Genomic DNA, 27,507 nt, shown 5'->3' on the forward strand with positions numbered 1-27,507 from the left:
TCTAGCCCATACTCTTTGCCAGCTTCCAAGTAACAAATAATCCCTACAGACATGCAGTAAAAAAACAATGTTGCTAGTATTTCTACCATGCGTCTCAAATTCGCGAATATAAAGAGATGAAGTATTATCCAAAACGCAAAATACGCGCATTGATTTATGGATTTCTATTTTGAATTATAATTTTACCATTCTGTTAGACACATCAAAAAGTCCCATTTCCTTTAAATTTAGTGTAGAACTGATCATAAAATGATTCCCGATAGTCTCTACATACAAATACATGAAGGACTTTAAAAATATCGTAAAAAAAATAAAATTTGACAAATTATTACGCATGATTTATTACCATTACTGATAAATCGCTTGTATTTTATAGTTTTTCTTTTTAATTGATTAACGCATGTAATACATTAACACTACTGAAAAATCCGAATTTCTGTCATAACCGCGGTCGCGCTGAGTGATCTTTGTCCCCAGAAACCATGCATTTCTTATAGGACGACAAATAAGTGCGACCGCGAAGGGTTCACATTATGTGATTTATCACAGAATAATTTTCGATTTGGACGGATTCGGCCATGCAATCGCGCATCGGCATTATTTTTGCAGCTAAAGCAACAAGCTATACAAGGGTTGTTTTTTTACGCAAGTCCTGAATAAAATAGGATTTGAGCACTTGACCATCTCTTACTACTTTGTAGCTGTGACGTGATTAAAATTTATCAAAGTCCTTTATACCATACTAATTTTTACATCACTGATCTATATTGCTTCAATATCAATAACATATCTGTGTGAAATGTATTCTTGAAAATAAATTACTATTTCACAATTAATTCTCCATTAAATACACGAATATCTGTTATTTTTTTAGCACATATAATAGATTATTTATTGTTGATGTAAAATAATTTTAATTCAACAAAATATGAGTTCAACAGAATTAATATTCAAGGAATCAAAGGAAAATGAGCTGTTATAACATCGAATCTGTTCATGAAAATCATTCGAATTCGAATGAGTTCTCTCGAAAAGTGCGCGAAGGTTCACTGAAAAGATAGATAATGCATCTATTATTACATTACCGTGACTGCAACAGTCATTGAAAGAATTTTCCTTGTTGGAAACTTTTTCCGCTGCAAAATATCTCGCATTACAATGGATACATGGTACATCCATCTTTCCAATGTAGTGCTCAGATATTTCATCCATTCCATCAATATCAAAATTTGGAGTATTAGTAAATTCTCTACGCCTTCTTCGAAACCTTTGTCCTTCGCAATCATTCTAATTTTTCAACGAGAATTTGAATTATTAACAAAATTGACTATCTCAACATCTCGACCAACCACACGACCACAAGTTGGAATACTTGTTATAGCATTTCTTTCGCGACGCACACGGCCAAACTCTTCTATTTCATCAACAGTTCGATCTATTTTTCAACGTGGCATTGTCAATTTTAAATTAAATTATCAATTTTATGCATTTATGAAAATTATCAAATTATATCATTCCAATTCGATCAACTTCGTGATACGTACTCCTTGCGATTAATACTCATCTATAGACTATATCTCATTAGAGCTTAATACTCCTTTTCAGTGTAAAAAAATAGATTTGAAATTACTCACTCCGTCTGCATGATGTACTTTCACGAAAACTTTCCGTAAACTGCTAGCCTGCCTACAAAATTATGGAGTTGAGATTCATCTACAATGCAAAATACGAACATAAGTATATGGGGTTACTTACTTTGTTACCAGATAAGTAATGAAAGGTACTCATTTCTTCAAGTACAAAACACACAACACGATGGAGGACCTTTCAATTAAAATCAGGTCATTCGCTGTTGCGGTTGCAAACGGTGCGAAGCTGGGCCCGAACGGCTTCACTGCCGGCCAACCGGCATCGTGGACAGGTGGTGACAGAAATGCGATATAATAATGACAACCGATCTTTTAAGAAAGGATCAGTGGTGACTTCGCTGGGGAAACATGGCCATATAAAAGTATAGCTGCGCGCTTGCTTAATCACTTTCCCTGTCTGGCAGCCGATCCCTATTCTTTTGATCATCCGACAGAGAGATGACTCTGTACGACTAGCTCTGTCTTTCAGTAGTTGACTAATACAACTTCAACTATAGCGTACGAACTTCAATTCCATTGGTAAACATTTGATTGAACCATTGTTTGTACGTATTAAACACAGAAATTGATTAGTCTAGAAGCATTTCTCACGTAGTGGGATTTGGTTAAAGTATTTAGAATGAGAATAAGAAAAATGCATAATGCATGTAATAGTTGGGAGCATTAATTTTTCGCATATTTATTCGTGACAAGGTTATCGATTTGACATATTATGCTTAATAATTTTATTTACAAAACAGTCATCTGATACATGCACTAATAAATTTGTCTTACCTCGAAAATCAACTATTTACATTTATTGAGTAATGGAACAAATTCTCAGTGCACAAGCACCCGAGATGGATTCTCAAACTGAGTTTATATATATCCGGACAAAATCAATATTCTGATATTTTTCCCACAGTTAAATAATTCTATAACGTTGTATTGAAATTTCTCAGTAATCGAGTAATGAAAGTGGTAATTTTGTATAACCAGCTTTTCATCTTCTGGGCAAAGAGATGTGTGAAATGTTCAGGTTGAATAACATTACACTGAGTTTATTTCTGTCTCATGTCCACCTATGAATTTCCACAATTCTCATGTAATTGGATAACAGCAATGCTAATCGAGTTAGAAGTAGCAGCAAATCTGTTTTCTTTTAATATTTTTGAAAACAGGATTGAGTCAAGAAAAGTCTGACTCTTAAAGTTTGTCTGTTATTATTATTCCACATATATTCTGCCCGTCATGGTAACAAACTGTTATAAATTGACAATGACTCAATAATTGGATTTGTCATGTGGAAGTTGAGATTGCACAAGGTAGTCATCGTCATAAACTGTCAATGATGTTGCCACTGATATTTAGTTACTTGTGCTTTCATCTATAAACTAAATACACCGTCGATAGTTAACTAACTGTGAATTAATACATCATACGTCACAATAAACTACTTTTAAGATTTCTATCCGTAGTAAATGTTACAGATAAAGTAAATATATGTACATTCGGGTGTGTTGTTATAAATCCAAATTTTTTTCTCGAACTCTGATGAAAAACAGGTTTAGAATAGGACAATTAACAAATTCTCCCATAACTGGGTGCTGACAATTAATATATATACGATACTTAATGTGTTTCAGATGCCTCAGTCTGGTTATCGTAGAAAAAAAAACCATTGTTTTTGAATAAACGAACATATTTTTATCGAGTATTTGTTGCAGTTTCTATGTTACATGGTTTTGCGCGGAATTAAATTGAGTCAAAAGCATTGAGCAGCCTCTAAATATCAACTGCAATTTCTGTTTGTCCTGTTATAGGTTTTTGGTGGGAGATTAAGAAAAAAAAATCATAATTTAAAATACCACACCCTAATATATATGTACTACTTTGCCAAATATTATAATTCATAGGATGATTACTGCAATAGCTGGTAAACCCAAGACATTCTTTTGGCCATCAATAAGTTGCCAGTTATATTATCGATTTTTGAGATCAAACCAATGTTTGCGATAGAAGCATTTGATTTATTAGAGCATAGACGTAACACAATTTTCCCTCGTTCGCAACGATATTGCACAATAATAACAAGTTTTACGAAGTATATCAGCTTTGTTGTTATGTATACTCTAAACATGTTATTATCGCTTTTCATGTTGTTATTGTAAACAAATTTATATCATAGTGTTTAGTAACAACAACAGCGTTGCATTCGTCAAGTTCATGGAATCTGGTGACAAAACGTTAATTTCACAATATCCTTACATGGTGTCATCAATGCAACAGCGACGTAGAGTATAATTTTATTTTTTATTATCTAATTTGAGTACGCGCATGCTCATTCTGGTGCATGCCTGTTTATAGTTTCCTCCATTACCACCAACAAAGTAATTTTGTATCTTTTTGTTAATTTAACATGTGGATTTATAAAATAAACACATTCGTACAAACACTCAGTCTCGCTTTCTCTCTTGTAATGACTAACAAGCCAATGCCAGACTGTGTCATAGTTACCTAGCATTCAGTCATAGAGCAACAAAACAAATACTGATATGCAGAAAAGCACAAGGGAAGGAAGTTGGATGAGTAATGATAGATTCGATTCGATATTCTATTATCCACAGAAGCTGAATAACACAACAATAACAAATTTATCAATTGTTGATAACTTTCCTTATACTTTTGCAATATTTCTGTTGCTGCAGATGAAGCTTTTAGCTAGACAGTTACACGAGGATCTTGAAAGTATGCGTGAATGAATTTCACTTTCTCAAATTGGTATTCCGGAAAAAAAAAATGAACGCAAGCATCAATATTTTCCTAATATTAATGCCACAAACTGTAACACTGAAATAATTTTTCGTAATTTATTTGATGACCATTTGCAGTAATACAAAGAGCATATGAGAGCAAGTTTTATTCAACGTGAGTTTTTCTAATCCAATGGTTAAACTGGAAATCGGTTTTTGGAAAATTCTGCAGAATGAGCATTGATTTGATTTGCAGTAAGATTCGTAAATCACTTACCACATCTGATTCTAGTAAAAGGAGGTCCTTACGAAAATCCAGTAAGACTTATTCATATATGAGGTAAGTTATGTTCATTTATCGTTGATTCATTTCACATCTATGCTTTTTCCTTCGTGAAAAAAAAAGAAATATATATATATATATATATATATACACACACACACAATTTCGAGAGTGACTAGTGTTTATTCTCTCTATGGTTAACATTAATTGGATAACACGAAGTGTATCGAATGATCAAAGAAAGCATTTCTAATATTCAAATTTGCCATTTGTATTATTTTCAGATAAGTTTGTCAATAAATGGAATTATTCGTATATTTTCCCTTACAGCAGATAAATAGAAGACTACGATTATTGGAAACAAAAACTATAGCTTCATTGGATAACGGAATCTCGACAATGTAATAAATAATGATGTGTGAGATTTCGAAAATGAAGGTAGGGAATTAGGCTTCATTAGTAGTCGTTTAGTAGATTATAATATGATTCTCTAGTTATATAGTATAAATGAAAACCAACACAAATAGACGAAGAAAAATACAACATACTTTTATCATTATTCCATGCTAGATTTTAAGCATAATTATCATCATCGTAGGAAAAGTGCAATTAGAAAATAAGAAATTATCGAGTTAATTATAAACTAAACTTACGCCAGCAGAGGCATATGCTGATGTATTGAGCTTACAAAGTCAAAGGTTCTGTTCGTGTCCTCATTACTGGTGGAATGTGTTTGCAATCGTTTACTGGCTAATAATATTACTAGAATAACTCAGGCTGGTTCAACTTTAGTCGGTTTTTTATCATACTGTTTTCTCGTATTTCTACAAAAGTATATATTATTATTATAATAAATTTATTTTAATGTTCATGTGTATACACCTAGGTATGACTCGTGGCAACTGTGCACTCGGGAGATTGATCCATTTTTATGTCGGATTATAATAGACACTAATAGTCAGTGATACTACGGTAAAAAGGGGGGAAAAAAAAAGAAAAAAAATCTGCGAATACACTATTCAATTTCTTTATGTATATCCACAATTGATACAGAATATGGCTTTGCAATTTTCAGATTGGGTATTAACAAATTTCTATTAATGCCAGTTACTTTGTGACATTTCAAATACCATGCTATACGTATGCGCATTACGAAGAAAGAAACAATTTGTTTAGGAATTTACTTCAGGTTCTTTTTCTCCTCTCTACTTGCCTACATCAGTAATAGGAAATCCTCTCTTTTTTTCACCTTTTAGTTATGAGGGAATTAGTTTGTTACTTCAATAATGACATTGTATGAATAATGCTTTTTACCTGTGTCATATGCAAAGTTACAATGTATCATGATCAATTTTATACACGCAGCGTATCTATCAGTCAAACTAATACAGCGTTTTCCAGTCAAGAGTAGCTCATCTTACATTTTTTTTTATCTCACAACAAACTGATGAGTAATCAAATAACCGACGTCACGAATAATATCATAATATTTATTCAAAGAGTCATTAATAATGATTAATGTGGCGCATTGTTTCTTCGTTTTGCAACACTGCTGATAAATTACCGACACATACCATGCAGGTCCTGCAGAATGTTTCAGATTTTAGGCTTGCAAAACTGTTTAGTGTTCGGTATAACCGTTCAAGCTTTGACACCAGCACTCTAACTAAACTCTCACGTTGGAACACTTTCACCATCTTAGACCTTGTTTTCGACACGGTTAATTGGCAACTATATTAATTTCTTTGAAGCCAGCTTCAAATATTTCCCATGTAGTCGTGAAATTGCATTTCTAGCAATTCTATTATCCAAATATAAATATTCATGTGTTACTTTTTTGGGTAGCAAAAAGTAAGGTGGACATAATTCGATTAGGTAGAGAATCAGGTGATGTTTTTCTTTTCTTCTGTTACTCAGTGATAATATCAATTTAATTGTGAACTGTCGTCGAGGCATGCTGAAGCCTCTCCAACTCCTCTAATGAAACGACGTTTGTTTGTCCCAATTCCGGTAGTTTTCCGGCACGAGCTTGCGCTAGTAATTCTGGGCTAAACCATCGAGCTAACTGGTTTGAAGTTGGCGAGAGATCCCCGCCATTGCTACCCATAAATCCAAGACTGGGGGATGGCTGACGACCGACAGGAATATTCAATGGCTGCGATTGCATTGCTCGTCCATCTATAAAAAGAAAAACTGCATACTGATTATTTGCTTACTTTACAAACAATTTTTGCTAATTAAAATATATACCAGATATGATAAAATTTTATTGTTAATTTTACAGTGTTTACGTTTAAGTATTACAAAAAAGCATTGCAATGTGCTTATACTTTGACACAACTCTAAGCCAATCTGCAAAAAATTGGATTTACTGTTACTGCATACAGTTACTGCGATTACGGAAAACGAGATCTGGAATAATGAATTGTTATCCAATAACCTGCTCGGAGTCTTATATGGTATACATATATAAAATGAGGAGAAAAGGATTACTTATTTGGGTCCATTGGAAACGTTGATTTTTCTGGGGATTGAGGAATATGAGACAAGTTCACGTGCATCTAGTCCAATTTCTGAATACCGTTGTGTGTGATTTGATTCAGGATTGCGGTGCTGCCTGAATATTTGTACAAATTATGTATTAAGCTAATATTTGATAACAAATTTGCAATGAAATATATGTTTCTATATTAATATTCATATGGTCAGTACAATGCATATTTGCATTCTAGATTCTCTCAAAACTTGAGAGGGAATGCATACAATGGTTTACTGCTATTTTTGGTGTATGTATTTGAGAGCTGACAACATATACATGCTACATTTTTTTTAAAGTGTTCTGAGCATATTTCAGGCCACTCAACAAACATGTTTGCTTAGCGTTATTATACAGCCTCTGTATTTATAGGCAGCAGGCAATACATGCACATCTGTACAGCTGAACTTTGTAAGTTGAATTCTGATTATCTCAACTTTAGTAGAAGTTAAAATCATAACTTACCTATCATGAAGCAGAAGTTAGTAGAAGATTACCAGCAAGAAATAAGCCCGTTCTTTTCTGAGTTTGGCGCACACCGTGGTTCTGACGCGCTAGGGAACTTTCAGATCGTACGGTGGTTATATTACATTGAAATAAGTTTTTGAAGGGTGAGCAAACGATAAAACTTCATGTACCCCATTATTCTCATGAAAATTACCTAAATTAGGTAACAATTAATTACTTAAAGGATCGAGGTTGGGCATGTTACTTCAGAGCGCGGATGGAACTATTTCTGCTGTAACTTTCTTCCTCACGGCGAGCAAACGACGAAATTTGATATTTTACGTTATATTTTCACTGTGAACGATTCCAGGCACAATTAATCGTTTAAACAATCGTTATCAGGTACTTTACTATCTTACTATAACTCGACTAACTTTTTTTCTGAGGGTGAGCACACGACAATACTTCATATTTCTTCATATATTATCAAAATGAAATTGATTGAGAAGGAATTGTTTGTTCAAAGAAACATTGTCGGGTACTTTACTGGTGATCCTCAAAAAAAAAAAGCTCCAGTCGAATTAAGGTCTAGTAGAAGATTTGTGCTCACTAGTAAAGTACCCTATGACGATTATTTAAACTGATAATTTCTTCTCAATGAAGTTCATTTCAATAGTATATGGAGAAATATGAGGTTTCGTAGTTTGCTCACCCTCAGAAAAAAGTTATATTCGAATTACGGTAAAATAGTAAAGTTTTTTTATACGATAACCCGATAACGAGTGTTCAAACAATTAATTGTGCCGGAAACGTGAACAGTGATAATATAACGTAACATATAAAGTTTCGTCGTTTGCTTGCCGTCAGGAAAAAAGTTTTAGTAGAAATAGTACCATTCCCGCTTAGAAGCGCCTGCTCTTGATTCTTTAAGCAATTAATTGTCACCCAATTTAAATCACTTTTATGAGAATGATAAAAAAACATAGAGTTTCATAGTTTGCTCACCCTTCAAAAACCTATTGCGACGTAATTGAACCACTGTACGACCCGAAATCTCTCTAGCGTGTGAGAACTGCTGTGCGCGCCAAACTCCGAAGAGCGCGTATTTATTTCCCGCTGGGAATCTTCTGTTGACTTCTACTTCATTTACCTATGATTGATGTGAGTCTGATTAGTAGGAAATGAAGCTGAATAACTAGTTAGCGATGATGACGATCACATAACAAGAGATGGAATCACAACCCAATGTTAAGTTACCAGTTGTGGGCTAGATACAAAAAATTTCTATAGCTGGTATTTGAAGACAAATTCATAGCTGACACGATACTGAGTTTTCTATAGTATATGTGAAGGATAAGGCATGGGTAGGAGGTCAAAAGATGAAGTCAAATAAATGGCACAGTCCACAGCTCAGTTGTACCTATCAATGTTTTTCAAATGTTAAAAAATATTAAGATATATAAAAAATAGGAATATCAAACGGATTTCACACAACTCTATTTCCAATTAAGGTTCTATGACAAGTTTTTGGTGCAATTGGGTTATCAAACCAATTTTTTTATCTATCAAATTCGAACCAAGATATTATACATGTATGTCCCGAAACATGAGGGTCCCATTTAAGGGTAATCGATCAATAGATGCAATAAATACTAATAACTAAGAGTATATTGGGATGAATTTAAACTGTCACTTACCAGTACGAGCAGAGTTGTAGTTTTGATTCATAACGAGTTGCTGCAGCTGAGGATTCACTGTTCGCTGTTGCTGTATACTGGATAGATGAGACTGGACTTGTTGCGATTGCTTAAGTTGATTATTAACAGAATTCGATCGTTGGCCAATTATGGAGTTGGGTGGGAGATTGAACTGCGCAGGGTTGGGTACATGGGACAACGGTGATGCCATTGTGTGTTTTGAACGGGCCAAATTCCCATACGCTCCGACTGCAGCTCTTTGTTGTTGCTGTTGTTGCTGTCTTTGTTGTTGTTGTTGTTGCTGCTGCTGTTGGTAATCCGCGTTACCACTGTACTGAAATTGATTTCCACCACCACCACCTTTCACTATAGGCCGACCTATAACAAAGTATAAAATTTCTTCATACCCTAAAATATGAAATGAACCCTCACTGTTAGAAGATAGATGGTAGCTGCTTTGTTTCATGACTTTGCAGGGTTTTAGTACATACATGCTACAAACGTAGTTATTTTTGGCGAAATTTTAGATTCAAAGCCGATGGACTATTACAAGAAAAGCTAGCACAATTTAGCATTTGTACAGTATTCAGAATATCGAGTCGATAATGTTGTAATTGAATCCTGGATCCTCGAAAACTGTAAATTAATGCACAATAAAAGAAAATAGTAGATACATAAATAGTTATTTGTCTCCATATATATGGTATCGTTTATGGTGAAATTTAATGTAGACCTTTCCCAATAAACATGACTTTCACAAATAATTTTACATTAAATTAAAGCATTATTATTAATTATTAGAATTGTTGATGTTTCACAATTAAAAAAAAATAACAAGTTACGAGTTATAATCAATACCATGTACCAAATAGTTATATTGTTAGAAGATTCTTAAAAGAGGTTGGAGTAGTCGGCAGAAAGAGTTACCCAGATTCAAAAAATCTTTTCGTGCACACTTGACGATGTAAATTTTTTAGATATGTCGTAGTTTAGCTGCACTTTATCGTATTCAGACTATATTTGGCTAGGACTGAATTAAAGGGAATTGTAAGTTTTCGATTAAATTACATATCTTACCTGAGTATTTACATCATATTGTATATGAATAAATGAGGAAGTGAATTTAGGAAGATTCTATTCTGCGCGATAAATCTCAATTTTATATTATCCTGGCTTTGTTAAGTGACTTGGGAAATTTAGGCTAACCACCGATGAAGAAAAGTCGCAATGCTCTTCGATTTATTGACTTTATCAAAGATTCTCTTTGTTTCTGAATTTGGTTTTGAAGATTGACGAAGAAAAAACAAAAAATGGCAATGTCTGCCAAGTTTTGTGTCAACAGAAGTAACTAAACATACCGGGGTGCTGTTTGACTGTGGGAGCGGACCACGTTGGCTGTACTGGCTGTGGCCGCAGTGTACTATGTCGTGAAATGACGCCTTGTGCAATCAGCTGTACTGCGGACTGCACTTGTTGCATATGGGAGACTTGAGCCTGGCCGCCCATTTTCGTTGGATCACTGTTGCCTACGCCCACATACACACCGGCTTATACTTCCAGAGATTATCTTACAAGTGAGACGGAAGATTTGAAGAAGCTCAATAGCGAAGCAAAGAAGCAAAAAGGCAGAAGAGCAGGGAAAAGCAGAACTGTACAATATCTAACATACAGAGGAGAGGTAGAAAGTAACGCAATATCATGCCACATATTATCCGAGGACGTGACGTTATCGTTTTTTCTTTTTGAACAATCTGCAAAGCAATACGAAAAATGAACCATATGCAATAAAACTACGAATGTACAAGTAATTTGCATAAATTGAATTCTCAGTTTTCAAGCTTTGATAAAAATCATTCCACAATATATGGTCTAATAAGTATCGAACTGTTGACTAAATTTTGAGAATTTTAAGTGGAAGAAAACAAAACACGTGTCTTTGATTAAAAGTCCATGTTAAAGAGGAAATAAAGGGATAAATTTAGCAGAAACATACTTATAATATGTATTTATTATTAAAATCTTTCCAAAATACTTAATCAGGTAGATACTTGCATAAAAGTTTTCAGGGAAATCATTTGGCTTTTGGTTTCAGACGTACGTTTGGTATCGAACAAAAAAAAATTAGACTGACTACTAAAATCGCAAGAGTAACAAGTACTTGAAATATATCGCTTCCAAAAATAAGAGGAAAAAGAACGATATGCGGTGAAAAAAAATAAAGGCAAACTCGTGCGAGTACCCTTAGTAAGAAAAATAAAACAAAATTATATTTAGCTTAAACAATCGGTAACTAGTATATTGAGAAAACCAAACCGCCAAGTCTTGTTCCGATTTAAATGATTCATATCTAGAAAGAGAAAAAAAAAAGTAAAAATAAAAATAAAAATTCCTATTTCCAATTAAACTTCCTTTTAAAGCTCCAACGTCATGCTGACTTTGGTGACTTCATTGTCACTGTTCTGTAAAGCAATATCGTTTTTGTTTTCCAAAGTGGCAGTACGTTTAGTAGGGGTTTGCACAGTTGCTACAGACTTGACAGTTCCTGGAAATCTATTTACTTTCAGGGAAGTCTGAATATTCTGCTTGACTTTAATATTCATGATAATAGGACTATTATTATTATTATTCTTGTCGTGAGTCGCAGGTAATGAAACCAATACATTTGGCTTGTCATTGTCTGAACTGTTTTTGTTCAAAGCATCCTTTTTCTCGCTAGTATTCACCAAGTTGCCATTATTATTCGTATCTTTTGTTTCATGGTTATGACACGTTGTACTAGCATGTTTAGGTTTGTGGTTTGGCTCACTTGGCACTTTTGAACTATCATCATTAGTTGAGTTACCGACTTTAGAGTGCGCAGCACTGCTAGATTGCTCAATACCAAGATTGGCAGTCAAGTCTCTCTGATTGGATGTACAAGTATTGGATGGTGATAAGGTTTTGGGATAAGTACGGTTAGCATGTTTTTTAGAAACAGTAGCACAAGCGGAAGCGAAAGTAAAAGCAGAAGCAGAAGAAGATTGAGATAGGATAGGTTGTATATTATCAGACTCATTCGCACCCTCGGGTTCCTTCTCGGCGGTCATCTTGCGAAGGACGGAGGTGGGTGTGAAGGCCAGAGGAGTTGGACTGAGCTGTTGCTTTGCAGGTGAATTGATAGGGCTGATAGTTCTCTGTGATTGTTGCTGCTGCTGCTGCTGCTGCTGCTGTTGTTGTTGTTCTTGTCGTTTACGGAAATTTTCTCTCTGTTCCTCCAGCTTCTTCTTGATCAATGCATTTTGTATTATAGATTGTGTATGCATCACAAGCTCGCGCGGAGACGGTACTCGGTGTGGTATCACTGTTCGCATGATAATAAGTGTTAGTCAAACAAACTTCATGTGTAGAACAATTTGCGCAAATAAACAGACAAGATGGGCACTGTATAATAGCAATAGCAATAATAGTAAATGACAGAGAATATTCTTTAAAATAAGGAGATTCTTAAGATGGCATTAAGCAACATAAATGTGTGTAGAAAAGTCTCAATATACTGATAACATTAAATTTATTTTAAACTTGGAACAGTGGTAGGATATCAAAACTGTTTTTTCTCATGACTACCTATAGCTGCTAACGGTAAAAATGTCTATTACGATAAAATGATGCACTAAATGGTAGACTTATATTCCATGCAGTAATTAAGCTGTTGTCTAAAGTATGGTTGTTAGAGGTTTGTGGGATCTCAGTGGGTTCAAAAAATGTATTTCTGAAATGTCAAGTCAAAAGACAGTTAAATATCAGAGTTGCAGTGAGCGGAAATTAAAATGATACAAACTTTTTCGCAATAATAGTGAAAGTAACTTATTTTGTAAAGATCTTAGGAATGCCCACTGACACAATTATTTACAAAAATCCGAGACACGCTTTACCTGGATGTTGCACTGTCAATGTATTAGGGCTCACAGCCAAGTTTGGTGATATTATTGGTGGTGGACAGTAAGCTGCATTCCCAATAATACATAGTATGCAAAATGGAACTGTTTTAAAGATTTCAAAAAGTTAAATGCCGGCCTGAGTTTTGTCAAAACTTGCCTATTACCCATGTACTTCGAAATTGCATATTTTTCTGTATTCATAATTGTTGCTATGTTACTTACACAGGTATCGCTAGATCTAAGATTCCAAGTTTTCTCTTTACAAAAACAATCACTGAACAACGCATCGCCAATTGCAAAATACCTCGAATTTTCCTGTAGTAATATTCACATAGTTGCAATATTTCCTTCACTTACGAATCATGAGGTTACCCTTTTTTCACAAATACGACACCAAGTCAGTTATAATCGTACGAATTACTCTCGCTAGGCAGCGCATCCGTAAATTATTTAATGCAATAAAGGACAATTTCGACTAAATAATTTGTCGAAGAACCGAGGAAAGAAGCAACATGGCGCATTATTGTGGAAGTTTATTAATATAAGTTTAATAACGTATAAAACTCACCATTATTCAGTGGTGACGGAATTCTTTTCTGTTGCTGTTGTTGTTGTTGCTGCTGCTGTTGTTGCTGATAGAGCATCTGCTGTAATATGTGATCTTGAGGCGTAGGTGCGCTTGGATGAGGACTAACAGTTCGGGGTGTAGCGCCACTGTACATCTTTAGTATGTTAACCAAGACTTCTCGATGACGATGCTGCATTGCAGGATTCTTTAAATTAAAAAAAGTGTTAGCGATTGGAAAGAAAATATTTAAAAATTAGTTGCCTCCTAATGACGAGCCCGAGCTTTACAGTTATATAACTTTCAGAAATCCTCAAGTGCGCAAATGTCTGTCGTAAGGGCTCATTTAAGATTAGTCGACTGAGAAACTGGATCAATTGTCATTGATAATTATGTCAACTATTTTGTTCAGTGAAGTTTTTTGTTTACGTACAATAATTCTAAAACAACTTGACCGATTTACTTCAAACTTGGAAATACTATTCTTAGCTAGTTTATCCTCTTTACCAACGTTCGATACGATTTCGACAGAAGGGCGACCACCTATTGTTCGTTATGTTGATAAAAAAGAATGGAACCATGACAAAAAGGATAAAATATCAGAGAATAGTGTGTTCAAATTTGAAGTAAATCGGTTGATCCGTTCTCGAGATATCATGGGTACTGCAAAACATGTCACTGAATGAAATTGATGACATTATTGTCCGTAACAATACTTCCTATCAACTGATTCTAATACAAAGAATATGTAAACGAAGCTCAATCTACATACTTTTAAATGAAACAAATATTAATCGAATTGAATAATTGGGCGTTGAGACATAAATTCCAGTAATTAGCCAAATTTTTCAATCATCTACTTGTATATGTCACCTTACCTTTAAATAACTACCTTTCGGAAGGAACTTGAAACAATTACCTGCAGTTGTTGAACCAGATGTTGCTGAGTGATTTCACCCTGCTGCAGGCCTTGTATGATTGCCTGAGCCTCTGGTCGTTGTAAGAGTTCCCTGCTGGACGGCGCATTATTAACCATCATTTGCATGTCTGGAGGCAATGGACTCATGCCAAGCATACGCTGACCTCCCATCATCATGGACAACATATCGCTCTGCTGTTGCTGTCTCTGTTTTTGTTGTTGCTGAAACAAATTATAAATTTCGACACGTTTAAATATACTGCAATTTGCGAACTATTAAATTTGCTTTTCCACCATCGTATGAGATGAAGACTAAAAAAACAAAAGTTCATCCGTCATAAAAAGTCAAAGTGTACTAACCTGGATCTGCAATACCTTGAGCAAATTCTCATGCTGCATTTGGGCTTGGTGGGGATGCTGTGTTGGGCCAAGAGGTCCAGCATGATTGAAATTCGGTGGGTGCATTTGTTCGGCAAGTTGTTGTTGTTGTTGAGCGACGTGCTGCTGCGTCTTGTTCAATAGCTGAGAATTTAAAAAAAACAATTTTACGATGTTTGAATATTCCCCATGAATGATTCTATGCAATATATACGTATATGTACAAGCATAGAATAATACCATTATATATTTTCCTGACATGAATGTAACTACAGAACTTACAATTTATTAGGGTTTAGTTACACACCTGCATTAGTGTGATAGGTTGAGATTTTTGTGAGATCGGACCATTTGCCGCCGGAACAGCTTGTCCACCAGTGACTTGAGCCAACTGAACGTAACAGATAATTGTTAATATAGGTATACACTTTACAACATTTATAATTGTAAATAAACAAATGTATATTTACCAATTTTTTGAAAGCAGAGAGATCTTCGTCGCTTTTAGTCACTCTAGGCGGTTCAACAACCGTTGACAGTGGAGCTGTATTTCCCCTCATGCGGGCTTCTAATTCCTCCAAGCTGTGCACAACCTTTCCGCCAACCTCTGCCAGTCACAGATGTACAATTAGTATACGTAGGCAAGTTAGATAATTTGTTCAAAATGTAGAATTGAACTACTGTAATAGGCCTGCAATGAAAAAGATCTAATAATCAATGAATAATATCAATTCATTCAAGTGAACCAATGATTCTAAACTTCGAATTGGGATATTTCACGTGCGAAGGGATTAGTAACGTTAAAACAACAATTTTGTGATTATCATGTCGTGTTATGCAGATATGCGACATAAATGTGAAATGGTACGTCTTGAAAACCGGGTACTCCGTCTTACCCATATCTTTGAGAGAAGAATTTTTCATCAACGGTACAACAGTGTTGGCAGCATCACCTTGGCCATTTTGATTCGGCTTGTTACCTCGTTGCAACATTTCAAGCAGTTTAACTCCTGTCGTTGAGGTTGTATTATTAGTTGTGTTGGCGGGTGAAATAGGAGCAAAGTGGGTATTGGACTCTGTGACAGAAGGGATTTGAATGTTTGGTTCAGTAATATCATTGAGCAAATTATTCAGTAGTTCATCCTGTATTGAAGCTCGGCGGCTGTCTATTTGTTGGACTGGACTTTCCCTCTTGAACCATTGGCTAAAGCGTGATCCGGTTCCACTGCTCGATCCAACGCCATTCTAACATAAAAACGAAGCATGCATCATTCCAGTTACTTATTACTTATACATAACAGGAAAATATTGACTAGAACAATGATAATTGATTTAAATTCGGTTTACAAATAATGCAGTTTTGTCACTCAGTTCAAAGTTTTCTATTTTCTCTTTCATAAAGTAAAAACATGAATAAACTTACAGTCAAAAGACCATGAACCCCAGGGAAGGTGTCAGACTTGAGAAAATCATCGAGATTAAAATCTGGATGGTTATTAGTCTGTGCCATGTTAGCATCTCCACTGTCGTTAGCCGATTTTGATGTAGCAATTGAGTTCTGCCCTGCGTCAGGCTTCTCTTTAGAATCGGGGGAAGACAAGAGATCGTTTTGTTCAGATATCGGCGAGTGTGGAGCTGGAGCTAAATTGGCTGGCTGATCGGTTAGTGTGGGTGTGCTGCGTCCCTTGGGCCCAGATGTGTTATCAATTTGTTTCTCATCTTTGTCCAACGAGTTTTTCTTGCTCCGTTTCTTCTGAGCAGGTGACTGCTTTTTACCTTTCATATTGTTATTGTTGAGCGCTCTATCTTCAGGGATATCTTCAAAACCACGAAGTTCGATGGTGTCGTGCTGAGACGTCGGCCCTGAACTAAACCACTCTGGTTCGTCGATTTCTCTATTGTCACTGTAAGTTCGCCTTCGGTCATTTCCAAACCTTCTGTCACGACCACGATCCTTGTCGCGATCCATCTGGTGACTGCGATCGTGTCGATCACTTCTGTCCATCCGGTCACGTTCACGATCTCGGTCACGATCACCAAAGTCTCTGGTAAATGAACGCCTTTCAAATCTTTCATCCCGTTCCCTGATATTATCACGATCTCGGTCTCTGTCTCTAAGTCCTTCACGATCCCTTCCCACATCGCGAGCGTCCCTAACATCTCTGTCTCGAAGTGGTGCTCCACCTGTTGCTCCAGATCTGAAGCTAAATTCCGGGCGATCAGGCTCAAGTTTCTCTGTATCAGGTCTGAAGTCCCAGACGTCTCGCGTCAGTATGCGACCAGAACCTATACGACGCACTTGTTCCCGATGCCCAACCTGCTGTATACATAAAGATATTCATTTATCTATGTATTTATAAAGTATATTTCGCATCGAATGTCTTTCAAGTTTAATATTCAAGGTGCATACAGAACCATCAAAAGGAAAAAACATAATGGGTTAATTCCAGATTTTTTATGTGATATACACCCTGAATATTATTTTGAACCACAATTCCCAGTTACTCGCCTCTGGCTTGCTAATCGGGCTCTCTGGACGCCGAGTTGGCAGCTGGCTTACATTGACAAAGCATCCAGAGTTAAAATTTCGGCGTTGAGGACTCAGCACTATACCATCCGACTCCTTACGGATTCGTTCCCGAAAATCACCGCTGCGACGTTTACTATGATTTTCAATCACTTGATCCCCGCGTCCATTTCTGTCATCGTCAGGAGGAGTTTCACTTCGCTTTCTATCAAGATGCCAACGCTCAGGGTCCCAAACGCCTCGTGAACTGGATGGAAAAACAATTGTAATTTAGATATATCAAATATACCAAATAATTATGGAACTTCAATAAATAAAATATACACAAATATAAACGCACTTATTGTAAGCGGAATCCAAACAATCTGGCCTACGCTTGGATAGAGGTTGAGTTTTCATTTCCATCAGTTCCTCCTATGGATGGAAAGTCACAATGATTATTATATCATGAATTGAATTAGTGAAAGATCTAAATATTACCTAAAATTAATAGTAATACATCTTTCGCTTACCCGAGTATATTGAAACTGAGGTCGAGATCTGCCCACTTCCACAATAGAAGTATCAGTCACTTCGCCTGCCACAGACATCGATATTATCGCTTCATCTCCTGCAGCAAAAATATTTTGAATTTTCAACATAATTCAATAAACTAAAATATATGAAATTCAGTTTATTATACATATATAAGCAACAAACACAGATATAATTCTTATTATTATCAATTCATATTACTGGGTTTGGAAAATCGCACAATAAATGATGTGAAATGAATTATCTAGTTACGAGTTATTTGAATAGTTTTATTTCGCAGCAAGGTTCTTAAAAATGATAAGAGTGAGGAATTTTTGAACTTCAAGTTAATGTTAGTACTTATTATGATTATGAAATTATTGTTAAACCATCGCATGCATGATACATGTACAAATGTATAAATAAGCTGTCATTTTGTAAGTCAAATAGATGCCATATAAACGATGATGATAAGACCAATTATATATGTGACAGTATTGCTATCGAAAAGTGTAAACCAGAGTGCAAAAGATGGGGTTCAGAGACATAACCCCACATCCAGAATCAGAAACTATGGGTTGCCTCAGTCTCTCTGTTGGCAGATTTAAGATATGTGCCAGTTTTTAAGAGCAAAATATTAGCTCTGACTGATGAAAATCGTTCAATTTTTAGCCTTTAAGACGATGCTATAATCAGTCTGTACCGACCGAGTAAAATTTCGCTTAATTTAAATGTTACCAACACTTATGCATTACAATCGCAAGAAAGCAGCAGAGCCCTTTTACATGCAGTGCCGAATGCTGATATCCAAAAACTTTGTTGTTTCATGCAAAAATAAGTCTAGGAAATTAATTGTTTTCATACTTTTGATTGAAGAATTAGATATTTTAGACGGTATCCTAAAATTTTTAATGTGAGATGAAAATGGTTTCCGAGTTAAAATAAATGTCAATATTCCAAGGATCTCGAATTTTCTAAACACCTTGTATGTCCCTGGTACATTTATATCGATTATAAATATAATACCATTTTCAGTTTACTCTAAAAATTCCAGGATATACTACAAAACGTCCATTTTATTACACGGAAAAATAAATACAGTTTATTTTTACCCTCTTCGCATATACAGGACTGAAAATGTCGGGAAACATATATTGTTTTTGGCAATTCCTGAATTTCTCATGCCTTCAAATGTGTTTTATATTCGGAGAGATCAAATTTTTTTCCAACAAGTACAAAAAATTCGAAACCGTGGTAAAATTGATCGTAACTCGTAAACATTTGACGTACAAGGGCTTGAAAATTGGAATCTCTAAATCATCCAAATTGCAACCAGATCGAGATAATTGAGGCTAAAAAGCTGTCCGCAAGTTAGCGGATCGGTAAAGCGGATACCTGACACTCTCGCGATGAATCAGATTGAAGTTAGTAGCGTTTAAGTAACGAAATATTGAAACTAAAACTATTGTTCTGAAAATTTAAAACGACTTTAAAGGAATTTAATTTCCATAATCAGAATACATTTGGCTTTTTAAAAATAGATTGGTCAATTTGAGACGATCCTACAGTTGCGAAATAATGCTTTTTCCTAAAAATTAATCGTTACATTACGTTACTAACTAACTTCACTCTCTTCGCGGTAAGAAAAGGCCATTCCGCCATGGTTGACGCAATACACGGAGTCACCTCGTCTCGGTCGACGAGTTGCCGGCTTCACCATATTTTCGCGGTATATGTACAATGTACGTATCGTTGTATGTCAATATTGAGATCAAACAACACCGATCGTGACACTGAACTAGTATCCGCAAATAAATCATAATACATTGTCCGCGCAAAGCCTGTACACGAAGCATTTTGAATGTAATGTAGGCGTATTCGTCTTTAGCAATAAGGAGAAATTGCCCTAGCGAATTACAACAAAACTGTAATGATGGTGAAACAAAACTAAAAGAGCAACCGGAAAGGATTTACCCTTTCAGTCTCAGTGGGATGCTCAGCGTCTCACCTCAACATTTCCATTTCCTAGCCTTATCGCAGTTTATTTAAAACTTCAAATGATCGTTGTTACGTGTACATAACACCAAAATCCCCGAGTAACAAGTTTGGACCAGAATCATCAAATTTTTATAGTTTTTATTAGATTTTACATCCGTCATATTGGATTTAGAAATGATTGAATTCTGATTTCAGATTCGTAATTAGCAACTTGAAAAACCCCCGTGTCACAAAATTCAGGCGGAAATATTGAATTGAAAAATGTGCAACTGAAAGGATGAAGCCCTGTTTTGCGTTTGAGATACGTGGACTTCGATATTTGGAGATACATACGACAACGTCGAAATCGACCAGGGTACCCCCTTAATGAAAAAGAAAATTTGAAACTCTGATAGCCAAGTGATACTCACGAAAAGTGACTCTTTTTACGGGATTGGAAGCACGGTTGCGACGAGACCATCGAACTCCTTGATTCTGGATAACCAGAGAATCAAGAATACACGAACCCGTCGGCCCAACAAGCGGGCGACGACGCGGACGCCGGTATCGATAAGTTGAACCGGCGCTGATTTCGTTATTTTCCACCTTCATTTTGCAACGGAATAAGCAATATTTTTGAACACGTAAACAAAAGTAGCTGAATCGAACGGGTGAAATACGGATTTAACGATTAGAAGATGCGATCGACTCTTTCAACGCTGACTGATTTCGTCTCGAAAGACAACTGGCGATTTTCAACCACGGACAAATTCATGTACTGCTTCTTGCCTGCTGTACTTGCTAAACCGTTGTCCTTTGAATTCGACCGCGATGTTTACTATTTGGACACCAATACACATGCTATAAACCCGACTTCTTGCTGACCACGTGAACAATGTAGCCGAAATGGATGCTCAAACTTGGGGACAATATCCTCGAGAGTCGTCGGAAAGTACGAGACGCTTGAAGACAGACCGTTTTGACTAAATTTCTGATTCGTAATCCAGTACGTGAAATGTACGTAAAATCCAGTACAAAATAAATACAATTTTTATTTCTGGCGTCTATCCGATGAATTAGAATATGCCTCTAATACTAGTTACTCATGGATTGAAAAATTAGCTCGCGGTTTTGTAGAATGATTTTTGCGCAGTTTGCCTTGTACATTCAATTATTCCTTGCGATGTACTACAGTTGGAAAAACGACGCGCAAAAATCAATTCGAACTGCAGGCATGTAGAGCGCATAATTCGCCCTTGAGTATATTGTAATTGTTGACTTAGAACGGTATAATTCAGATACAGGTTTGGTTCTCTTGTACACTCAGCCCTCTGAGCAAAAAATAATTTTTTCAGCCTTGAAATTGAGTACAGAGTGTAGAGGATGCGCCGCATAGAATGAGCAATCGTTAGCAGGATGTGAGATTAAAGTTTCTAACGTTAATGTAGCGAAGCGTGTTTCGTCAAAAATCGTTATTTCGTAACTTTATGTAAATATTAAAAAATTCAGTAAATCGTAGTAAAGCAAACTTCTCTCAAACTCCTTGTCCTGTTGCAAAATAGAGATTGTTTTTGTGTTTTATTACGATTATTACGTTACTAATTTGAACTTCGCTGAATAAAAAAAAAAATTAAAAAAAAAAAAAAAAGATTATTGGACGTAAAAACTTCGGGGCGGGTTTTAGGAAGTGTGCAAATATTTTATGCGATCACCAGGTTGAATTTAGTTCGCGGATAAAGGAATAATTTTGGAAAGAAAATGTTTTTCGCTTTTTCGCCGGGATAACGAAAGAATCTCCGACTTTTCCGACTTATTGTACCCAGCCTAAGTAAGAAAGTTGGTTGGTCAAAATCATGTACTTTTTATAAATTTTATTAGGAGGTAGTCGTATATGTAGTATCGATCAAATTAATATATTCTTAAGCTGGGAAGATCGCTTTGAGAATGAAAACATAGAAAATACTGGAACTGCAAGCAAGAGCTTAGATATCGATGCTTCGTTTCAAATTGCTTCAAAATTGTTACGAATCTACTGGATTCATTCGATTTCACTCGATGATGGCTCATTTTATTTAAAGGACTATTAAATTTTCTACAAATTCACTGACACCCTTTTTTATCATCTTGAAGTTAGTAACGTTATTGTAATGAATTAACGTTTCGGACAATCCAATGTTTCATTACAATGTTACTAATTTCAACCTCATACTTTTCATAGATATTTAAACTTTTTTTCATAATTCCAGTATCTATTTTGGTATTTTGAAAAAGACGATTTCATAAATTTTTAATGTATGTACCGTCTTATAATAAGATTAATAAAATGCATCAAGTTTTTTACCAACTAACTTCCTTAAACCTTGACACAAGAAAAAAAAATTGCGAAATTCATATAGCGGAGGACAAGCGAGTGCAAAGCTTTGCTTACATCAATAGAGAATATAGTCGTTGCAGAAACTTCTTTTTCAGCAACTGAACTTTTTTACGGTCCAAAAATAAGAATATATCGTTTTAACCACTCACACACACCGAGAGAACGTACAATATCTCAAAAATTTGCATCCATAGCGTTGACATGTCGACATGTAAGTAGAGAATAACAGAAAATCGGTGAAGCTTTTACGGACATTCAACGTATTTGAAAAATCTTCATACCCACTGTAACAAAACGATAATTATTTTCTGTTTCATTGAGTGGAAACAAATGTGAGCTGAGAACGATACATGCAACTTGATTGGGATACACTTTTGAACAGTACATTATTAACACCTTCAAAATAATTATAGTTATACATTATTAACACCTCGAAAATATTTAAAGTTATTCATGAGTTGACGATGCAAGAAAAGAAATGTCAAAGAAGTAAATCATGTATGCACAGCTTTAGCAAGCCAGCAGCATCAATTTTGATTCTGTATTTTTTAGTGTCTATTTTTTGAGATATGCATCTAAAATTTCCATCAGTCAGGCTTAATTGAAGGCCTAAGTCTGATAATGAACGAATATTTATTAGTGGAATATTTAGCAACCTCTACTTCATCGTTTATAGTACTTTTGGACATCAGCTAAACCAGTTTGATTTAGCCGTTAAGATATCATTATTAGAATTTTCGACCAAGCTCGACCGATCGAAAATTCAGGAGCATCTCAGGACATGAAATCAGTGTTTGTGGTCGCAAACTAAGAAATAAAAAAAATTATGGATATTAAATATTTCGCCATAGTAGTCTTGAAATGTCAATCGCAAAGTTTTTGTTTAAAGTCATTCTGCAACAATACCCTGCTTGAAGTAATAGCAGGGTTTGCGTGACGCAGCATGATAACATTACTTTTCAAAATAGCGACAGTGTAAATTCGTTCGCAATTAGTCCGTAAACGTTTAGTCTGATAGTTAAAGTTTAAAACTACTGCTTACATGTATATCCTCTCTAGTGGTTGGACAATATTCGAACCACCGATCCTCATTGATATAAAATCTGCGTTGAAATGCTATCTTCAAAAGACACAACTCTGGATAGTATTTTAATAGGGTATTGTTTGAAAAGTATTGATTAAGAATTTTCTATCTTTGTACTAAGAATTGTAAAATAACAGATCCCTAATTTTGCTACACAGGCATCCAACCCGTGGGATTCGGCAAAACTTTTCTGATCCGTTCTTCAACTTTTCATATGTATGAAGGTTTGACGGAAAACAAAATTTATGACCAGGGCTGCAATTCAAGGACAAATTTCCGAGGAACGAATTAAAGCTGAGTAGCTATTCCAGAGCATGGAATATTGAAGGGGGTTAAAGCATCAAAAAATCGTTGTTTTTTGTTCTTTGAAAAGTGGCGTTTGAATTTTTGAAGAATTCGAAAAATTACGGATTTGACAGACAGAAACGTGAAACATTGCGCGGTCCGCAAACTTGAATTTTTTGGAATCTGGGTGCCACGCCAGCTGCGTTGATATGCAAAAATGATCAAAAGGCCGAATTAGATAAAACAAAATCATAGAGTAACAGCAGATCAAGGAGGATGCTGCACTAGAAACTTTGTATCACAGTGCAGGGAACTTTTAATCGTCATAAGCACGGGTAATCGTTTCGAAAAAGCATCCAAATCTTTGAGAGAGTTTGTCTCCCATTTTATTTTTTTGAATATCATTGTATGATTTCTCGGAAATGGAGTTTCTGATCGACTTGAAATTTGTACAGCATCTTCATTACGTGTGTCATTTTGATTTCCAGTTCAGACGATAAAACTTTAGTTTCATAATTATTGATTAATAAAGCTTCAAATTCTAGCGAAAAATCCATGTTTTTACGAAAATGGTCGAATTTCATTCATTTTACTTTCTTTTTTTTTCCGAGCATGGTCCAAAAACTATACGTCCTAGGAGCATTCCAGTGAAACTTGATTGAAAATGGTCCAGTAGAACTTAAGATATCGTTTCAAAACGAAGCATATGTAAAAACAATGACCTAACTTATGAGCCCACATCCCATCAATATTATTAACTTTATGTGATTGAAAATACTTTTTTTAATATTATTCAAACCATTGATAAACATTATGTAAAAAGAAATTTCTTTACTGGCATTCGCTTGCTCTTAATTAATTCTTGAAAAATGTGCAGCTTTAGTCCCCTTAATGAAATTATGGGTAAATATTGCATTAATCTATTCTTTCATTATTGGAACTCTTTTTGATCAGACTTGATCTACCGAGACTTCAGATACATTGCTTTGTACAATATTGAATACGGCACGACAAAGACCGTCAATGAAGTGGGAGGTATTCGAATACAATAGAATAAAGAATAACTTTCGAAACGTATAATTCTAGACCTCTGGTTAATACAGTGATAGATTATATTGAACCTAACGCAATGGTGACACTTCATCAAGCTCCAAAACAAACAAACAACAAATCATTTGCATCCCACGAGGTCGACGAGGTTAGTGATGTCAACGTAACGACGCTCTGAAAGTAACACCCTATTTTGCAACTTCACAATTTTGAAGGAATTGAATTTGTAAAACGTTAGTACACTTTTATTTATCATACGATCAATTTCTGATAATCCCAAAGTGGTGAAATAACAATGTTTTCCAAAAATGCATCGGCGCATTAACCTTAAAAGTTTCAATCTCAGTAAATACCGATAAAAGCACATGCTTCAATTTATGCAGCAGATTTCAGAAACGTTATCTAGATAACATATGTGTACATGTGGCATTGTTATTTCCCCTTGTGGTTTACAGTTTGCAAGTCAGTTCACACATTATCCAAATTTCCGCGTCGAGGATATTTAGTGTGCAATAAAAGGTACCGTCAACGATATAACAAAATACAGTAAATAGCACAATTTTGACTATAGAAGCATCACTACTGTTCGCTGTTTCATTGTAAAATAAGAAAATGGTCGGAGATTACGTGTGATAATCAAGAGGCTAGTGAGCTCGTTCGTGTTTTTAAAAGTTAGCGATAACGTTGAAAACACAAAGACGACGCTGCACAAGATAATTAAGGGATGCAACGGTCCGAAATCGCGGTGAGGGAAATTCAATGCGGTATCCTGATCCACATCTTCTCGCCTAAGGATCCGTGTACGTACGTATGTATACATATATTACACGTATATATGATAAATTTGGCAGGATACACCGCAGTAGCAAAAATGCGGTAAATGTCAGAAAACGGTGGCGAAAAGGTTGCAGCTTCGATAAACAATTCAATTGTATTTAGTTACATACCTTCGGTTTTCGCGTCTGGCTGCTGCCTATCACTTGACACAGATTCGGTAGACATTCTTCGAGTTCAGCGTACTATGCTTTTCAGTCTCTTTAGGTTTCACACTAAACTTAGTTTGTTTTTTACCTCCGCTGTTTTTTTTTTCTTTTTCTGTTTTTTTTTTTCTTATGTCCGTTTATTTTTTATCTCGTATTTTAATAACTTAAATATTTAAGTGTTACGCGTTACTGTCAACTAATATTACATCTAATATATCTTAGTACTGTTTAATATCACAGACTGGTTCTCGCGAGTTGAGTTTCACTCGAGTTACTTTATTTTTTCTTCGTAAATAACAGTTTGATAATCAGCCGCTTTTCAGTTCATACACACATACGATATCCGATCGTCGTCGCAGCCAACACAGATTCGAAATAAAGAAAAAGGAAATGGAAAAAAAAAATATGTTTACGTGCGTACCGAGAATTTACACATGGAAAGAACAACGTATTGAAAAAAGGTCATGTCGTACATTACGATTGACTATCGATAACTTGTCTCATCCCTAGTATTAACCGTTAATTAATTAACAATGATTATTTCAATTTATCACACAAAATGTACACATACAACTCACTGCTATGCAAAAATAGAAAATGGCGTGCGATCACCACCGTTGTTTCTCACAGCCTTCTGTATCACGCGGGCCACGGACCGGACCGTAGGGCACGGAACAAATGAATGGAAATCCTGAGCTTCCGCCTGACTGAAAATCAGGCACAACTCCTACGAATTGATTACTGTCGAATACTCTTCGCGGCAGTCGCGTTAATAAGGCAACGATTTCTTTTATAAACAACAGTTTCGTCCTCAGGGATAAGTTAACTTTCGTCCGCGCAGTCCACAAGTAATATCTAAGTTGATTTACGACATCTTTTTACCACGTTCCTGTCATCTGTAGTATGTTGAGGGAAGTATATTTTACTGAAGAGGGCCAGCCCTATGGAAAGTTGGTGTGCTAAAAAATGTAGCAAGCACGTACCGACATCCACTGGATTGCCGGTTAGCGTACACTCTGCAGTATCGGCATGGTCAACTAATAGATATGCCAGATCCCTTTCTGTCTTTTTGATTAGGTAGAAATATTAGACAGAACTCCTAGTTATGGTAGAGGTAACTCCCGAACAGCGTTTTCAACTGACAGCAGTGAGTGCGGTTTCCTCAGTTGTCAACCAATAGCAAAGGTGGAATCCTAGGGAAAATGCACTCGGTGCATATTCAGTGCAACCAGTTGAACGCTATAAAGGTCTGCCCGCGTACATCAAACTATATCATAAATCTATAGAACAGAAAAACTGATTAATCAATCAAGCTTTAAGCATAATCATTTTTTTTTTTATAACTTCTAATGTAAGTGAATTCTTTCATTATGTTATTCATATTAAAATAACGGTACAATTTGAAATAATACAGCTTAGAGTTGTTGAATAGTTCAGTTTTTTTTTTGTAAAAAAAAAAAAAGGTTTTTATTTCTATTCAATCACGACATACATTACGAAAACTTTTAAAAATACGAGTTATTTAAGAATCTGTAAGGAATGCGAGAATGATAGTTCCATAATTGTGTTTGAAAAGTATCAAACTGAAAAT

The 27,507-nt window shown here is 35.5% G+C and overlaps 1 protein-coding gene and 1 long non-coding RNA gene across 5 annotated transcripts; one reads left to right on the plus strand and one right to left on the minus strand.

The window, feature by feature from the left end:
• LOC124174929 lies at window positions 1–3,289 on the plus strand. Its single transcript, XR_006869035.1, has 2 exons — window positions 1–632; window positions 1,767–3,289. It is a non-coding gene; the product is annotated as an uncharacterized LOC124174929 (long non-coding RNA).
• LOC124174926 (eukaryotic translation initiation factor 4E transporter-like) lies at window positions 2,589–26,831 on the minus strand. 4 transcript variants are annotated; one of them, XM_046554582.1, is made up of 16 exons: window positions 25,881–26,831; window positions 18,163–18,260; window positions 17,991–18,064; window positions 17,633–17,897; window positions 16,547–17,440; window positions 16,020–16,368; window positions 15,594–15,730; window positions 15,431–15,514; window positions 15,106–15,267; window positions 14,746–14,967; window positions 13,830–14,034; window positions 13,256–13,327; window positions 12,406–12,684; window positions 10,703–10,870; window positions 9,345–9,722; window positions 2,589–6,842 (listed from the first exon to the last, which is right to left on the minus strand). In XM_046554582.1, exons 1-16 carry the CDS (start codon window positions 25,933–25,935, stop codon window positions 6,595–6,597), a joined length of 3,690 nt encoding a protein of 1,229 aa, XP_046410538.1. In that variant the 5' UTR covers window positions 25,936–26,831; the 3' UTR covers window positions 2,589–6,594. The 4 variants fall into 4 exon arrangements, with proteins under 4 accessions (XP_046410538.1, XP_046410537.1, XP_046410536.1 ...); XM_046554581.1 differs by having other exon boundaries at window positions 16,547–17,443; XM_046554580.1 differs by lacking the exons at window positions 13,256–13,327; window positions 25,881–26,831 and adding an exon at window positions 20,572–20,926 and having other exon boundaries at window positions 16,547–17,443.
• Between the last annotated feature and the right edge of the window lie 676 nt (window positions 26,832–27,507).

This window comes from Neodiprion fabricii, chromosome 2, assembly GCF_021155785.1.
Source record: "Neodiprion fabricii isolate iyNeoFabr1 chromosome 2, iyNeoFabr1.1, whole genome shotgun sequence".
Taxonomy (NCBI): domain Eukaryota; kingdom Metazoa; phylum Arthropoda; class Insecta; order Hymenoptera; family Diprionidae; genus Neodiprion; species Neodiprion fabricii.

Coding starts and splice junctions, on each gene's coding strand:
- LOC124174926 (XM_046554580.1), bottom strand. CDS start 20,752: ATGAAGGTGGAAAATAACGAAATCAGCGCCGGTTCAACTTATCGATAC. Junction 17,444..17,632: donor GCCCGATTAGCAAGCCAGAG/GCGAGTAACTGG, acceptor TTATGTATACAG/CAGGTTGGGCATCGGGAACA. Junction 14,035..14,745: donor ATCTGGTTCAACAACTGCAG/GTAATTGTTTCA, acceptor TTTAATTTAAAG/AATCCTGCAATGCAGCATCG.